This window comes from Taudactylus pleione, unplaced genomic scaffold (assembly GCF_031769625.1).
Source record: "Taudactylus pleione unplaced genomic scaffold, aTauple2 ptg000007l, whole genome shotgun sequence".
Taxonomy (NCBI): domain Eukaryota; kingdom Metazoa; phylum Chordata; class Amphibia; order Anura; family Myobatrachidae; genus Taudactylus; species Taudactylus pleione.
This window is the reverse complement of record NW_028284410.1, coordinates 15,740,198-15,758,895: the sequence shown is the minus strand read 5'-3', so window position 1 is coordinate 15,758,895 and position 18,698 is coordinate 15,740,198. Positions and strand designations below refer to the sequence as shown.

The window sequence follows — 18,698 nt, the reverse complement described above, 5'->3', positions numbered from 1 at the left end:
AGAGATTTGTAAGAGAAGTCTGTATATATGTTCTGATCATCACACCCTCTAACAATAATTTCCATACTCTACTGAATACTCTGTTTCATATTGTAATGAGATACTATTTGCTACAGGTGTAACAAGTTATCAATGTTCACTAGAAGTGATACTTATTGTAATAGTAAAGACCCCCATACATCAGCAATTGACTGCAGCAATCATGCAATTTGCAATCGATTGTGCATAGAAATCTTTCCCTTTTTCAATCGATTGTGGAAATTCTGCAATTGATTGAAAAAGGGAAAGATTTTTATACACCATCGATTGCAAGTTGCACGATTGCTGGAATCAATTGCTGATGTATGGGGGCCTTTAGTTATCATAGCTACAGCACAAAGTTTCTAAGGAGACAGTCTGATCTAGATAACTATCTTTCTGCTACAGGACTAGCATTTTGATTACATTTAATCTTCAGTTAAATGTTACCTTTCCCTAAATAAAGTGAAATAGGGTAATATACTGGGTACATCCTAACCATATTTGAAATCACTTTTTCTTTTCACTTCCACACTTGTTAATAGTTCTACAGTATATTATGTTTAACAATATTGGTATTGATTTACAACACCAGGGGACAACTACAACAGTTATTTTAATTTTGATATAAATTATGTTTTAATTTTTTTCTTTGAGACTTGAATGCCTCTTTGAATGTATCCCCTTTTCCATTTTTCTTGTTATACTAAACAATTTAGGATATACTAAATATACAGAACCAATATTTACAGGAATTCTCACAATAGCGTTAGCGTTACCACTTATCGCTGTGCGGACAATCTCTCTTTTTGTTTGTTCATAGGTGTCCCTAATTAAAGGGATATTATAGCAACCCTATCATAGGCACATATTCACTCGGCAACTTCCTGTGATTTCACACAAGATACGCTATGCATACACTGCATCAGCCCCAATTGCTCTAAAATGTTAATACAATATTTATGAATATTTAAATTACAAAGCACTTTGGTGACTGCTCAGCAATACAGTATCAATAACTGAAAGATGCAGACTGATTTTACCATGAGCTCCAGTCATTAATAAAATAGATGTTACACAGAAACTTCTGGAGTTTCAAATCCATCAAAAAGTATATGCAAAGTCTAAAAGCATAGTATAGAAAGGATTTTCTGCGGGGCAAATCTAGATCGCATTGCTCCACAGGGTTATGCAGTTTCCTGAAAAATGAAGAGATGCACCCTGGCACAGATTAATGGTGCCTATAGGTCACTGCTACAATCGCGGCACAGAACGTCCTTATCATCTGGAATAAAACCCTTCCCTATCAGGGAACATGAGCAGCGGGAGCAGTTGAAACAGCTTTGATGCCAGTGTCGGTCTTCAAAGGATAAATACTTTCCTCCACCAAAACCTGAAAGGAAATCCGACAGTTAAGGGTTTATAATGTAGAGAAGCATACCATACAATATAGTGTCACTATTCCCTGAACAGTTAAGCAGGGTTATGGATTTACTATTGGTAGATTGTGTCAGAGGAATGACGTGTCAGTTCTTTAACTAGTTGACTAGGTTATTAGTGAATTTTGCTTACTGACATGTTAGCCAAGAAATTCTATACTGTACCACACAATAAAATCACAGAGAAACTACAAGGGATAGTATTTGAATAAACGTTAGTGGAATGGATCAAGGTTTGTCTGAATGAGTGGAGACAATACAGTTAAGCCTAAGAACTGCAAAAGTGTAACACTGTAGCACAAATGTAATTTTGTGATATAACACACATTTGTGCAAATGTACCTTGTTGTATGGGAAAGCACAAAGATTTGGTGGCATCTACAGAAGTAAAAATTATTTTTAATTACCCAGACTATGGGAGAAAATGGGCAGACTGAGAGAATTACATGCTAAGTGTGGCACAGGTGCACAAGTAAAGCCTATTTTTTTGCATGTAAATGCTGATACTAGATGCAAAAGAAATCCCATAAAAAAAGTTATGTGTTAGTTTACCAATGTAAAATTCATACAGTTCTTGCAGACGAGATTCTATGTTAAAGTGCTGCGTATAGCAAATGTAACTGCCATGAACCAAATCAAACTGTGCCAGGCAACTGCACTTAACAGTGGTAGGTTAGTAATAGTCAGGTGGAAAAGTGAACAAAACAAAAGAAAATCAATTTTCTTAAGTTGCTAACTAGGACTAGGACATAGGGCCTGATTCAGACCCGCTCACGAGCGCTGAGTGCTCGCAAGCGGGTCGATGTTGGCCAAATGCGCATGCGTACGAGGGAGCCGGCTCCGTCGTGCGCATGCACGAGACCCGGATAGCAACGGCCAAGCCGCCGCTCCGGGTCTCGCTACAAAGGGGGCGTGCTGTTGAGTGACAGCACGCCCCCTTTGGTGGGCGTGCCGGGTGTGTGGCTGGCCAGACGGAGGCGTTCCCATGGGAACCCCTATCGTCTGGGGCCAGCCCCACTGACATCACAAGTGATGTAAGTGGGAGTGCTCTCGGCTCTTATAGAGCCGAAAGCACTCCAGGGCTTGCGGCAGACAAGACCCTACCGCAAGGGTCTAGTCGCAAGCCCAATGGTCGCGATGGTCTTGACCATCGCGACCATCTTTTTGGCCGCTCGCTATAGTTGTGGGTAGTTACCCACAGCTATGCGAACGGCCAGGAGGCCGCTAAAAAAAAAACCAGAGGGACGGCCCTGATTCAGAGCGAGCGCTCTGTCAGAGCGTCCGGCTCTGAATCAGGGCCATAGTGTGGTTGACACTTAGATAAGCAGTATAAAGTTGGTACTTTGTGGATACCATACATAGGATTTGTTACTGTTGCAATTTAGCAGTGCCAACTAATAGGTGCCTACACACTTAGCGATATTTTACACGATTTGCGCGATTCCGATGCATCGTGATGACAAATCATGTAAAATATGCCCAAATCGTGAGTGCCCACTCACGATCACAATGCTGATGCGCGTCCCCGCAGGTCGTACATCGCATCTTCAGATCTGCCGTGCTGTATGGTAGATCTGACAATCTCAGTCACGATGCACTGGAATAGTTAGGAGGCACGATAGATTGTTTGTCACATTGGACGACTGCTTGGGAGCTTCTGGGGAGAGTTCAAGGGGAAATCGGACACAATGTCAGATCGTGAGCACATCGCCAACTGTATAGGCACCTTAAGAGACAAAATGATTAAACAAAAATTATTGCGCAATAGTTTGTGTTTATTTGTTGTTACAAAGACATTGGTGTGTAATAGATAAGAATAGGATATTACAGTGGGAGGGAGATTTTGATTATAATGACATTACACTATTAAACCAATACAGATTATAAAATAACCATATAGTAAAATACCTGTGATAGGTTTAGTACACCCAAAGCATTTCTTGGCATATAGATTTCCAAAGCATTTTATGCAATATGGCTTTTCATCCTGAGAAGTAAACTGTTGCCCGGCTAGCTGGATCTTACACCCAGTGCATACAAAACATTCCTTGTGCCATGGCTCATCCCGGTAAGTCACCCCTCCTTTGGTCAGCGACTAGAAAGTACATAGAAGACGGAGTTACAGCTGTCTAAAATGTGTATTCCAAAAGTTACAAGCACATTATAATAAACCATTTTTTCGGCCTTATCAATGACCTTGATTCTAGTCTAGGCTATAATGTTCCAAAATAGATGTTCTTTGAAAAGAATTCTATACAGAAATAACATGATTAAAGCATTTATCAAGTTAATGCAAGAACTGTGTAAATTTTATGTAATGTCACATTACCAGATCACAATTCAAGTATGTTTTGACCCAAATGCTCTAAAGTCCACTAGGTGAGGGTCTTGCTACAAGATGTGGGGTGTAATGCTATACATAAATAATGGCTACAGGAAAGGGATATATAATTAAGGGGTACATATTTTATTGCAGGAGAGGATATAGGTATAGGAGTAAAGGGAGGGTTTACATGGGATGAACTGGCGAGGGGAGGTTATTGATACATTGGGAGGTTGAAAGGTTTAAAAGAAGGAATGGAGGGATGAGGGAGGCATACAGATGAGAGAATAGGAAAATACATTGATATAGGGGGAGAGTAGGATGATGCTCAGGGGAAATGATAATTCTAAAGAGGAAGGAGCATGGTGATGGGGGGAAACAGGTTGATGAAGATAGAGAGAGATGCATAATGGTTGATGAAGATGGTGAAAGATTCACACTTTAAGTTCCATTATTAAAAATAACAAAGTATAAGAATTGTCTCAAACAATGTATATATCAGTTACCAAAGCGTCTTTTCGTGCAACGTTTTACAGTCAAATGTGTTTTAATTTGCAGAGCAATGTGAATAAGATGCACAAGCAGCTTCTGCTGATTAAAATGATATGTGGCATGCCTATACTGTGTGTGTGACTGCGGGTGTATCTGCATGCGCAACACTACGTTACAGTGTCAGCGGCTGTGACTAAGACACTTGGCGTGACTAGAAGGGCTGTTTAACACGCAAGGAAGTAAGATGTATGTGGACACATCTGTATAACACATTCAACAGACTTCCACATCAGTCAGGTCTTATTTTATTATCACCTTTAATTCCACTTACTCAACTTGGCTCAGAAAACAAACTGGAGACATGAAGATACCAGCTACAGAGGCTACAGAGGTGACAACATACATCTATCCTCCGTGCGCTACAAGTTGCGCTACACATAACGCGGGAGCTCCATGTGACTTGGTAGCGCCAAATGTCTTCATGTGACTTTTTACCTTCAAATGTGTCTCATTTGCACATTGATGTGAATAAGACACACAAGCAGCTTCTGCTGATTAAAATGAATGATATGTGGTATGTCTGTATTCTGTGTGCAACTGTGGGTATATCTGCATGCGAAATGCTACGTTAGGTCAGTGGCTGTGCGCTGTAACGTAGTGTTTCACATGCAGATACACCCGCAGTGCGCTGTACGAATAAGATGCATATGAAGGTAAAAGGTCACGTGAAGAACCGCTCAGTGCTACAGAGTCACGGCATGGCGAGACTAGAAGGGCTGTTTAACGTGCATGGAGGCTAGATGTACGAGGACACATCTGTACATACCATGCCTGTTATCAATAACATGGTAGTAATACACTACAACAATACAGTATATTATATACAGCACAAAAGAAAGTGAGAAATATTTAAGCTGAAGAAGCAAAAGATGGAACAAATGAAGGTATACCTTTCTTAACCACTTAACTGACGAATTCTTTTTCCAAAAACCGCTCCGAAATTGTCGTTTTTTTTTTATGATTGAATTAGGTCAAGAACAGCTTTTTTAAACTTATCCAACACGATTTTGTAAAAAAAAATAATATTTTTTCTAAATGCTGTATACCATAAAAATGGCAACATCGATTGTGACCACAGCTGCCGATGTTTCCTTAACATCGGTTGGGGCTGCTATCTATATACGTGTGTATATATATATATATATATATATATATATATACACACACACACACACACACATATATATGTGTATATCTATATATATCTGTGTATATATATATATATATCTATGTATGTAGATATATACATATATATATATATATATATGTACGTACGTACGTACGTACGTGTGTGATATATATATATATATATATATATATTCGCTTCATAAGGGGGGTAAGGTGAAATCAGGGTATACTGTGGGGGGTGGAGCTAGCAGGGGGTGTGGGTGCCGCCGGGCTTGCAGGGCAGGGGGCGGTAGCAGGTGACATTGCGACAGCGCTGCGTTACTCTTTATTTTTCCTGTGGCTGCTCTGACCTCTGCAGCCGCTGGGTGTGGATCCCGCCAGACCCCCGCTTGCAGGGTAGTGGGGGTAGAGGTTGACAGGGCTGTGCTGGTCTTTATTTTCCCGGTGGCTGCAGAGGTCAGAGCAGCCGCAAGGAAAATACATACCAGCACAGTGCTGTCGGCGCTTGCAGGGCGAGGAGAGGAGGACGAAGATGACAGCACCAAAGGCGCTCTGCTGGTATGCTTATTCCCGGCGGCTGCTCTGACACTGCAGCCGCCGGGCATGTCCCGCCGGACTGCCGCTTGCAGGGGCGGAAGGGGGGAGATGACAGCGCCAACAGCGTGCTGTAGATTGCTATATTCCTGGTGGCTGTTTTTTGCGCTCTCTGCAACCGCTGGGTGAGGGAAGTGCGGGCGCCGGGCGCACGTAAGAGTGCGGAGGGACCGGGAGGTCCCTCTGAGATTGGCGGCTGCTAGAAGATCATCTCCCAGCAGCCGCCTACTGAGCTTTTATGACTGGTCGTATCAGATACGACCATGTCAGGTAAAGCCCAGTCTGGTATGGTCGTATCTGATACGACTGTGCCAGGCAAGTAGTTAAAGGTATACATCAACATAAATGCTATAGATCTCTGTTTAGCAGTATTGGACCAGACACCACATCAAACTGCATTGCCTTTCTCAGAAATGGGTCTTTAATAGCTCACTATACAACAAATACTTTTAATTTGTTTCCTTTCTAAAAATAGTCATACATTACTAATTTGAGGTCAAGAAAAACTAAAATGATTTCAGAATGTTTTTACTAGCTCTATTTTTTGAGCTACACTACTTGCACTATACTGTATGTACATTAGTAATACAGTCATAGTGAAAAGCTATTTTAAAATAATCGGATATTTTCTTGATTGAAAATAAATAAAAGTTATTTTAATTCAATCACAAATAAGAACACAAAACGAAAGAAACATACAGCATACGAAACAAACATACAGAATACGAAAGTACTATCTTATATAGTGGCCTATTCATGGGGGTGCTTTCTCTTTGCTTGTCGCTTGTACTCCTCTTCTGGGGCATCTCTTGTCACTGTCCAACAGTAGTGATCACCTACCCTGATATCTTTGTTCCGTTGCTGAAATGTCTTGGTGGAATCGCTCACTATGCTTGTCACTCAGTGCACCATAGTTATCTTGTGTGGGTAATCCTGTGAAGTGCATATATTTGAATAGGGGAGGGGACAAATAACTGATTCATTTAATTGGGTCATTAGGCCCCGCCCCCTCTGCGCGGAACGCAGATTGCTGGTAAGATTCTCTCCATTCTGCCCACTTCACTAGGAATACCTCTACATCGTAATAAATGGGCTATTTCTTGGAACTCTGAGCTAATAGAGTTTTAAATGTCATATTCATTCTTTGCATGCTGAAATCAATTAGAAGTAACTATTTTCACATAGGAAACATTTTCATTGTTGTGCAGTGTAGTCAGTCAGCCAATTACCTGCAAATAAATGTATTAAACCAGAAACAGTATCAATTTTGTTTGCCTCCCCTACCTTTTTGCAATGTGTACAGCGTGGAGCTAACTTGCTCTCATAGCATGGGATGCAATAATGGGCCTGGTTATCAGGGATAAATGAACGGGATCCAATGGGTTGCTTGCAGCTATTACAAATGAAGCAATGTTCATGCCAGGTCTGTCCGTTGTATTCCAATTTACGGGAACCTGCAGGAAAAATGCACATCACTCTTAGGAGCAATAAAAACTTGCACCTTACAATTATTTGTTAACTGTATACACACATTAGCCTACTGGACATAACCATTAGACTTTAACGGTTACGTCCAGCAGGATAATGTGCCTTGAGACAAAGCACATCTGCTCATAATGGTCCGATGAATGTGACAAGGAGTTCAGCATAATGGCCTGCAGTCATCACATCTCAATCCAATTGAGTATCAGTGGGAAGTGGTAGAAGAGGATATTTGTTACGATTAGAGGATGGATAAACTGTGGTTCTAAAGGGTTGCACATGGTCACATGCTCAGCAACATAATGGGCCTAAATTGTTCCAAGAAAACAAGCCCCATAACATTACACCGCCACCACCACCACCAGCCTGAATGGGAGTAGTTAATTTGTAGGCATAACCATATGTTTTAAGCATGAACCGCTAACACAACCAAGATGGATCCATCATACAAGGCTTTCCTGCCCATATGTACAGAGCAGTGGCGTAACTAGGGTATTTGGAGCCCAGGTCAAGTTAAAAAACAGTGCCCTCCCAGGTTTGTGTGCGTTGGGAAAGTGGGCGTGGTCACATACCACAAGGGGCATGGCCACTGGAAAATGGGGGAGTGTCAACGTGACACCACCGTTTCTTGTCACTCTGGGAACATTCCTTTCTATTCCATATGCACCTTAATGCCCCAGTAGTAGTGCCCTTCTTGCAATGCCCATTGTAGTAGTGCCCCTTATGCAATGTCCCCAATAGCAGTGCCCCTTATGGAGTAGTAGTGCCCCTTATACAGTGACCCCAGTAGTGTCTTATACAGTGCACCTTATACAGTGCCTCCAGTAGTGCACCCTTATACAGTGCCCACAGTAATGCACCCTTATACAGTGCCCCTTACGGAGTGCCCCCAGTAATGCCACTTATACACTGCCCCTTTATGCAGTTCCCCCAGTAGTGCCCCAGTAATGACCCTTATACAGTGCCGCTAGTAGTGGTCCCCCTATGCAGTGTTCCCCAGTAATGGCCGCCCTATGCAGTGCCCCTTATACAGTGCCCCCCAGTAATGGTCCCCCTGTGCAGTGCCCCTTATACAGTGCCCCCCAGTAATGGTCCCCCTGTGCAGTGCCCCTTATACAGTGCCCCCAGTAGTGGTCCCCCCTATGCTGTGCTCCCAGTAGTGCCCCTTATACAGTGCCCCCAGTAGTGGTCCCCCCTATGCAGTGCCCCTAGTAGTAGTCCACCCTATGCAGTGCCCCCCCCTATATAGTGCCAGAACCCCTTTCATGTATAGGACAAGGACACACACACACACAAAAAACCATGAATCCCCGCTGCTGTCCACTCCTCTGTCCTCCCGGTCTGCTCTGCACCATGGGGGAGACATCATTACGTCTTTCCCATCACCCTCTGCGGGAGCCAGAAGGTGGAGCTCATGAGTGAGCTCCAGCCCGGCTCCGGCCGTGGGTGGGGCAACCAATGAGAGTCTGTCTGACTCTCATTGACTGCCAACAAACACACCGCGGCCATGTAGTACGACTGTACTATCCGGCGCCAGTGGCAGTGTTTGTTACTGTGTAGTGCGGACCACACACTGACTTGAAACCAGTGTCCTGGACAGCGGCCGGTGTCGACCTCCTCCGCGCCACCGGTCCGATGCTTGAACCCCCAAGATATGCCACTGGTAAAAAGCATGCTTATGAAAGAACTTCTGCGCCGAAGACTTTATACTGATTTTCTGTCATTCCTGTGCACAAACAATATGGTTGTGTACTCTGTGCCAAAACTATTTTGACAGTGTGATGGAATTTGACCTTATTTTGTGTCCTAAAGTCCAGCTCATCATTACTATTCAGTAATATTAATCTTGCAGTTATAGAATATGACAGACAAAGGTTTGAATTTTGCTCTTCCAGGAATTCTCTAGTCAGGGAAAAATGTTTGTTTTCTAGGAAAAGCCCTCATGGGCTTAAGTTAATTCAAATATTTATAGCTTGAAGCAGCCTTTAATCCTATTATCTTAGTCCCAAGAAGATTTAGACAATTCTATCATCCCAAGAGCCAAGACAGAAACAGAACAGTGCTATATCTAAAACGACAATAAATAAAGTAACAATTACTCGGAGATATAAAGGAGAGTATAACAACAGAGTGAGACTTAATTATGTCGTGACTTAATTGTAACTGAATCCCCTCTGACATAATTCAAACACTGTCAACGTTTAAATGGCAAAGCCATGACAAAAATGCATTGCCATTGAAACGTTGACCACAGTAGGATATATGTCTCGAGTATTATTGAAGCCTCTGAGTGCCGGGGGCAGGGTCTACTCCATGGGGGGCCCGCACCGCGCACCTTGCACCCATATTATACTTACCTCTCCGAAGTCCCACGTCAGCGCCGGTGTCAGCGCTATAAGACTGCCTGGAAAATCTCCACCACAGACCAGGGAAAATGGCAGAACAGGGAAAATGGCAACACCACGCCCACTTTCCCAGTGTCCTGCGCATGCGTTCTAGACTCTAGTGCCCAGTCTATCAGTGCCACTTTGACACTAGCTCCGTTGTACTGAGCCTCCTGCACAGGAACCACCACTATATACACACACACACACGCGTACACCAATACTCTGTTTCTACATCCCCTTCCAAGCTCTCATTGACTGCCATAACCGATGCCATGACACCCATTCACAAATGAGATATACCTCTCATACTTCTGGACCATTGGACTCTACACCCATTATGTGACACTCACGGACAGCACAGTGACACAGTGGTTAGAATTGCTACTTCATGCCACTTGTGTAATGAGGTTAATTCCCAAACAGGTGGGTTTGCATGTACTCACCATTTTACAAAAACAGGGGGTGGTGGGAGCACAAAAAATAATAATAAAAAAACAAACAGTGGCATATGAGCACACATCTAGGTGGAACAAGGGACATACTGCATACTGCAATGAACATAAAAGGGAATAGGACACCAACTAACTGACATAACCACTGAGCTCCATTATAAAACTATAAACACTGTATTTTAAACAAAATACTTTTAACCATTCAATAAATCTTAGTGCATGCATAACAAGAAATAAGAAAACAGTGGGAACTTCCAGGAAGAAAGTTCTAAACATGACTTTCTGTAGTCACTGTCAGGATTAATGAGGTGATGAATGCCAAGACCAGGGAAATGCTCCTAAATAATGCTCCAAATTCTGCCAAAAAAAACATTGAGCCTGATTAATATTTAAGTAAAACTGTAGACACTAAGGCTGGGTACACATCTAAACGATTGGCAATCATGCCGATGTTCAGAGCGATTTGTCTTCACCCTGGACATCGCATGGTTGCCGGTACACACTTAAAAGATTCAATGAAAGACGGAACAATCACAGTTGCATCCTTCATTAACATGTACAGCCTCACATGCAATATCGTGTGATTGACTGTGCAGAACAGCCAATCGCACGATATCGCATGCGACTGCAGGAACGCGCAAATTGGGCATACACACTGCACGATATATCCGATTTGTCGTTCCGATTTGGATAAATCGTCCAAATTGGGCCGATATCGTTTAGGTGTGTACCCACCCTAACGGGTATATTTACTAAAGTGAGAGTTTTTAAAAGTAGAGATGTTGCACATAGCAACCAATCAGATTCTAGCTATTATCTTCTAGAAGGTGCTAGATAAATGTTGAGCAGAATCTGATGGTTGCTATGGGCAACATCTCCATTTCTAAAAACTCACTTTAGCAAATATACCCAAGTGGGGTATTCAATTAGGTGCGAGAATAGCAAAAAAACTGCACCTTCAGGTTTTTCCCTGCAGGTGCCGGAGTTTTGCTATTCAATTAGGTGCAAGGTTTTAATTTTTTGAGCAGTGGGAGGTTTTCTTTTCTTACAGCCCCAAAGCAAGACCAATTTTTCCCAAAATCCAAATTTTTTGGAAAAATGGTGGGGAATTGCTCTGGGACCCCTTAAAAAATCCATTTTGCTACATTGATTATACACAGTAAATGCTGCCATATTTAAGATTTGAAGTAACTTGCACTTGAAGCCTCTTACACCTCTAGAGCCAGGCTGAAGATGTGCATATAAGTTGCACAACCCAAAAAGATACGGCCTTAAGGTGGGTACACCTTAGATGATGGTCGTGGGTACATCTGTAGATGATGGTCGTTCATATACACTGAACGACCATCATATTTCAGTCAGCCGCGGGTCCCGCTGGCCACACAATCCTGGGCCTTTATCAAGACATCTTATGAATACGAATATATGGTGGACTTAATTATGCATCCCTGGGAAAAGATACCTTTATGTGAAAGAATACATCTAGCAACTTGTGAGTGGGGTACACCTATCCACTAAAGATTGAAGTGATTGTTCCTATAAAGAAACCTTTATATACCTGTCTATATTTTCTTCCATGTGAGTTATATCTATGTATAACAGCTGGGTGATGATACAAGTGCTTCACTAATTGTGGCGGCTAAAAGAAACCTTTACATTCATGTTCATGTATTGTGAGTGAGATACGCCTACACACGCTACATCAGACCAGACCTTATCATATGGAATTTCACTCTATTTACTAAGAAATGACTATACATGGGATCTTCTATTTGTTCCAATTAAGTTAAAATGAAAAAGATAACACAGAGTGGATCATCACTAGCACATGGGAAGGACAACATAAGAACTTTGTTCATTCAATAAGGAATGTATTGATAAACTACAACAACTGTTAGTAGGTCCTTCAACAAGGACAATGTTTCAGAGCTGCAGAAACATGCTTCTAAGAAAGTTTACTTTTAAATGTAATAAAAGTCCTATTTGACTGTTCATATGTAATCTTCAGTTTACCATTAATGGTTATAATCAAATGGGAATTCTATGGAACGCCATAAGAGATTATGCAGTGTCCTGACATTGTCAAATGCTTGCTAGCAATTTGGCTCGCACACTAATACTGTAACAAACGCCAAGGACTTCTGAACACTGATTTATTTACTTTTTTGTGAATTTCCCTAGGGCTATTTAAAGGATTGTGTTTAAGACAGATGTCATGTAGTATTTTTCTCAACAGTAAAGTAATGACGTAGTAAAAGCAATTAAATGGAAAAAAAAATGTCCTGTATACTATTATAAAAGACAATCCATCATACTTAATAAACGTTCTATACAGCGGCGTTATCTATCCTCTTAGATGAGGGGAGCTGCCCCGCTGAAAACGAGAGGGAGCAGGGAGGGTGCAATCACTCACCCTCCTCCAGGCTGGGTCCCGGCACCTGCGCAAACGATCTGTCAGGCGCCGTGAGCGGCGCATGTGCACTAGCGGCGGGGAGCTGCGCATGCCACCGGCGTCCAAAAGGGATGCATCATCTGCAGCCCATAGGAGTCGGTTAGGGCTGGAGAAAAGGCAGAGTAGCGGCTTCCTCGTGGAAGACGCTCTCTGCTAATAGCAGCCCAGACTGGCAGTCCCAGGGGGAGGAGACACCAGTCACATACTGTGACTGGCAGGTAGCGCTTCCAATTGGAATCCACTTCCAGTCACACAGTGAAGCCAGTGCAGTCACAGACTGCACTGACTACACAGAGGTGGTGGATATTACTTGGGGGGGCTGCAGCCTCACAGCTCCTAGGCAAAATCCGCCACTGGATAGTATAAACATAACAACAAACCAATGTACCGTTCAAAGAAACAAGTTGAATTCCAGGAACAGTCAGCTTCAGAATGTATCTAAGTACTTATTTGTTATTATTGCAGCAAGAAGAATTAACTGGGGTTATAATGATGTGAAGGTGCAAAAATGTGCATATATAATTTTTTTTTAATGGATGTACTCGCCAAATTTTATGTGTGTTCCCACATTTGGAGAAAAGGTCCAAAACCGGAAAAAATCTGTTGTGAAAGAGACACGTTCTAAATAATCAAGTTCTCATCAACCATTTTGGAGGTTTTATTGAAGGAGGATTTCACCCAGAGCAGATCAGAAAAGCATACTGTCAAGAAACCTTGATGTACGCATATTTTATTTATCAATTGTAATTGTCTCAATTTACTACACTATAAGCATTCGCTTGGTGTTTGTATTGTATGTGATTAATTTTAGGTCCTAATCTAGCCAGGATAGTTAAAGTTCATAGAAATACCGTATTTATAAATGCTTGGTCTTTGATTGGTTATCATAATAAGCGCATGTGTGTATATGTATGTATAATTTACAGGCTTTCACTGGACGATCCGGGCAGCTCTGCAGTAGCCCTAGTGACTGCAGGGTGCCGTTGCAAGCCACATGCACGTGCAATGGGGGCAGTAGTGGTGCCGTCCACAGTGCCCTGCGCTCTGTGGGACAGCACTGCTCACACACCCCTAGTTCCGGCCGTGGTTGGAACAATACAAAGCAAGTAACCGAGAAACTAGGTAGGAAGCTGATGTGGGTGACTGTTGGGAGTTCTACTATATCCTGACAGCAAAGGACTGAGAGTCACATGGAGTAAAAGGCAGTTCAGCAATCAGTGAGACTGTACAGAATGAAGGGCAAGAACACCGTCAGTGTTTCTGAAGGGGACTAGGAGACGAGCACTGAAAACAAGGATAGTGGGGGTATGAACACAAGGAAGAAGGGCCCTGTCTGTGAGTTTACATGGTAATAGGATGGCTTTATGCAGAGAACAACTTTATTGATCAGTACAAAATAATAACTAAAATATTGAAATATTATCAAGTGTTCTAGAGAGGTCTAGCTGTTCTTATTCTTGAATACCTGGCATGACTGTTTTTTCACAACTGATGCACTTAGAGGAGAATTCACTGCAGTAGCAATCATTACACAGTAGCTCCGCATCTTGGCATGTAAAGGGCTCATCAGCAAGTGACCGCTCACAGCGGAAGCATCGGAAGCAATTCTCATGATAATGACGATCCTCATAATACAGCTCCTATAATGTGCAAATAATACATATGATTAACTTAGGATATATCACATGCAAAAAGAAACATCCTAACAGGTTCCTCACAGAAAACTATGCAAGTGGGACCTTTTTGTTTTTATGAGAGACTATCTTTTGTTTCACTCTACTAAAGCCTTACCTGTTAAGAGGACACCATTCCAATTTTTAAGCATTGAATTAGTAACCTCCTAGGTTGTCCAAACTCACATAACTTAAGACTGGGTTATTTGGTTGTCACCATCTCTATACTGCACTGAATACGAATAATAATAAATGAAGAAAAAGCAGCATGTTGCCCTTCCCCAATTAATCAACCTACAAAGCCTGGGCTGGTTTTATAATAATAGGGAAACAATAGGCATGTTGTTCCCCTGCTAGAACGAAAACCAGCATCAGGTTGGTCAGCACACTGCTTTCCCTCCCCATTCCCAGTGGCTACCAGCCGCTCAGAGCAAAGCACTAGGGCTCATGTTGAGGGCTGGGGTATTTTTTTTTTGCAAGTAAATTTTATTAAAGATATATACAAATATATAGGCACAACAGCATACGATAATATTCAATATCCATGACAGTACACAAAACAAAGTAATCAGAATATTACAATATATATGCCGTATGGACTAAGACAAATAATATAGCCTTATATAAACCAGCACATAATAAAATACAAAATTAAATGACTCATCTAATATAACAAATACAGAATAGTGTAATAGGAAGAAAAAGCAGGTAAGAAAGTAACAGAGAAAGTGTGTGGGGGGAGAGAGGAGGGGTAGGTCAATGGTTTTGCCAATGATGAAGGAGATCCAATGGTTTTCCACCATTGATGGTAGAGAGTGTGGCACCCTTGCCCGATTGACTGCTGCACTAATGGGTGGCCAACATCTATGTAAACCCCTGATGGTAGACCTGTCAAGGACATCCCTAGACAGAAGTATTAGGCAACAGCTCCTGCTCATCAGTGTGGTAGAAAGACTGCTGCATATGCAAGCCAATAGCTGCAGATATCTTCTATTGGTTAAACAGAAGCATATATGCATAATATTGGCAGTATGTGTGAATATAATTAGCCATGTAAGATATGTTGATCTGATTTGTAACTACAGGCTTTCATTTAATTTTTATGGGGCATACACACTAGACCACAGGTTCTCAAACTTGGTCCTCAGGACCCCAAACAGTGCATGCATTTCAGGTCTCCTCACAGAATCACACATGAAATAATTATCTCCACTTGTGAATCTTTTAAAATGTGTCAGTGAGTAATGAATACACCTGTGCACCTGCTGGGGGACCTGGAAAATGTGACCTGTGTGGGGTTCTGATGACCGAGTTTGAGAACCACTGCACTAGACGATAAAAGTGAACGATATGAACTATAACGATATCATTCAATGATATATCGTTCATATCGTCCAGTGAGTATGCACCAAACGACCAACGATGCACGTTCCTGCGGGTCGTTAACGATGTTTGGCGTCGTGCAAACATGCCGGCCAACCTGACAATATCATCATAAAGTGCCTGTTCAGGGATGTGGCAAGATGATGTCACTGAACGATATCGTTAATGATATCGTTCAGTGTACACTCTATATCTTTCACCAATATCGCTCAGCACATCTAGTGTGTATGAGCCTTTAGATACTTCCCATTGACAGCTCCAACATAATCTAAATAGATTGATGTCCCTATTTCAGTAGTTTTGTAATATTTCAGAAAGAAAAGCTTGCTAATAGAATGGGTAGAGAGATAGGCAGCCATACATGTAAAGATAGTTTCAATGTGTCAAGGATACGATGGTGGTTCAATAAGCAAGATAAAAAGACCTCTTATGTGTGTAATGATCTCTATCTCACTCTAATTTCCCACCAGGCCAGAGCAGGTAGACCACTACTTCCCCTCATGGCCATTAGACTGCGCCTCAATATCGGTCATACTGTCCCAACATTAACTGTAAGATGGTGGGGGTTGCGGAAACATTGAGGTGCGTAAGGTGATCATATTTCTGCTTCTAAAGGGCACATCAGCAGCTGAAATTCATCGCCAGGAATGTCTGTGCTGCAATTATCAAAGACAGTGCTCCAAACCCAAACCAGTTTCCATGGCATGACGTTATCACCGTACACCTCGACAAGTTGGTGATGAATTTCAGCTGCTGAGCGGTTAGACATTTTTCTTTAAACTGACATTTATACAGACAGCGCTAGATGGGCTTGGGGTTGAAAAGGTTCAAGGGCCTACACTGAAAGGGGAGGAGCTGTGACTAGTGCTGTGTGGGTATGACCAGAACAGTGTGATGTGCACACTCCCTACACTATCTGCTTCAATGACTTCCAAATATATATATATATATATATATATATATATAAAAAATGTTGTGTGTAAACTAGAAATACAAGTTTAATACTTATGATTTATGTCCCACTGTATGGCCAGCTAGGCAGCTGGTCGTTATCATACTGCCATGATGATGGGCCTACTTTTATGTGGAGGCCTGGAGCTGTCGCTCCATCTGCCCCACTGTTAATCTGGCCCTACATATAGAAAAGCAACAGTTATTGTTGTTTTAAATACTTTTATTTTACATTGGTGTCCTTTTTTACCGTTGAATGTGACCAATTGCAGCAAGTTTGCTGCTAATTAAATTTGTTTATTGACTTTTTTTTATACAGCAATACATAATCTCTGGCCATCTGTAGTTCATAACCAGTTTAAAACTAATGTTCATACTGTCTGCTGCAAATTTAAAACACAATGAAGACCTCAGTTACATGAATAAGATTATCCACCAATATTAATGTCACTTGATCAGTGAGAAACATACCCTTCCTCTTGTTTTTCAACAACCTGATGTTGAATTTCCATTCTTAAAGTACTTTATACAAAAGAGACATATGTCACCTATTTAATCCAGACATGCCTTACCTACCTTACACATCTTTGAACTAAGGCACTGTGATTGGATTATATGAAGACAAACAATTAAACAGCAGTGCAAATACAGCCATGGTGCCGCTGTGTTCCTTGAGTTGCCTAGTTTCCTCCATGGAACATAATTTTGTGGAGTATAATTAAAACATTGCAGAGGAACAGACATTTGCATACTGCAGAATTAAGATTTAATTTTCCGGGTGCAGTTTTTTTCACTCTGTAACTTCTATGTGTTTCTGTAACTTATATACATTCCCATACTTTCATTGAGACAAAAACACAACACAGTGTAGCATGAAACCAAATAATGAAACTAAGAATAATGGACATCTTGCTCCCTCTCTATAAAAAATTGGTAAACCAGCCCCAGGCTCTCTTCCCTACTGCAGAGTCTACCAGCCCACACTGAAAAGCACTTGGGCTCTTCCTGAGTCACCTGGCCTGTGAGAGCAGGTTAGCTAACATGGCTGGGTTACCTGGGGTGCAGCTTTGTCATCCCTGTATAAAGCAAGCTGTATTTTTGGGTACTATCCTCCTCCCCATAAAGACATCAGTCATGCGCTGACCAGACCTAGGCTATAGTTAGGGGTCAGGGACGTGCGGTGAGGTCAATGGCTGAGGAGGCACACATGTATAAAAACGCAGTTTTTATATCAAACTCTAGAGCAGTGATTCCCAACCTCGATCCTCAAGGCACACTAACAGTCCTGGTTTTAGTGATATCCATGCTTAAGCACAGATGGTTAAATCAAAATAACTGAGGTACTAATTAAGTCACCTGTGCTCAAGTATGGCTATCCTTAAAATCTGGACTGTTAGTGTGCCTTGAGGACCGTGGTTGGGAATCCCTGCTCTAGAGCATGACAGGGACTATGATAGGGGAGGGAGTATGACAGGGGAGGCTCTGCCTCCTCAGCCTACCCTGACTGCACATCCCTGTTAGGGGTCCCAAACACATTTTCTCTCTGCTATAGTGTAAATTAACTTGGCTGTCTAGCATGGAGGCTGGTTGCAGACTTGGGGAGAGTGCATGCTGCCATTCATTAACGTGCAGCATCTGATACATCTGAGTGGAGGTGTCAGTCAGTCAATCACTTGCAATTCTCGTGTTTTTAAGAACATGCGTTTTTGCAAATGACTGACTGTTCTCTACTCAGACCGCATATGCTGAGCCACTGATTTTTTTAAACAGGGATGGAAACATAATAATTTAAAGCACAATATACACGCAGTACATGCTTTTCAGTTATCTGCCATTCGTAGTACAATTCTGTATTCCAAGGGAC

At 42.0% G+C, this 18,698-nt stretch overlaps 1 protein-coding gene across 1 annotated transcript in view; it reads right to left on the bottom strand.

Moving 5' to 3' along the window:
- Window positions 1–329: 329 nt before the first annotated feature.
- Window positions 330–18,698, bottom strand: part of FHL3 (four and a half LIM domains 3) — a 75,176-nt gene continuing 56,807 nt past the window's right edge. The window contains exons 3-6 of the mRNA XM_088460559.1: window positions 14,293–14,467; window positions 7,339–7,508; window positions 3,366–3,552; window positions 330–1,411 (exon numbers count right to left, since the gene is read on the bottom strand). Coding sequence (XP_088316685.1) covers window positions 1,260–1,411; window positions 3,366–3,552; window positions 7,339–7,508; window positions 14,293–14,467 — 684 coding nt within the window. The 3' untranslated portion in view covers window positions 330–1,259. The remainder of the gene's footprint in view (window positions 1,412–3,365; window positions 3,553–7,338; window positions 7,509–14,292; window positions 14,468–18,698) is intronic.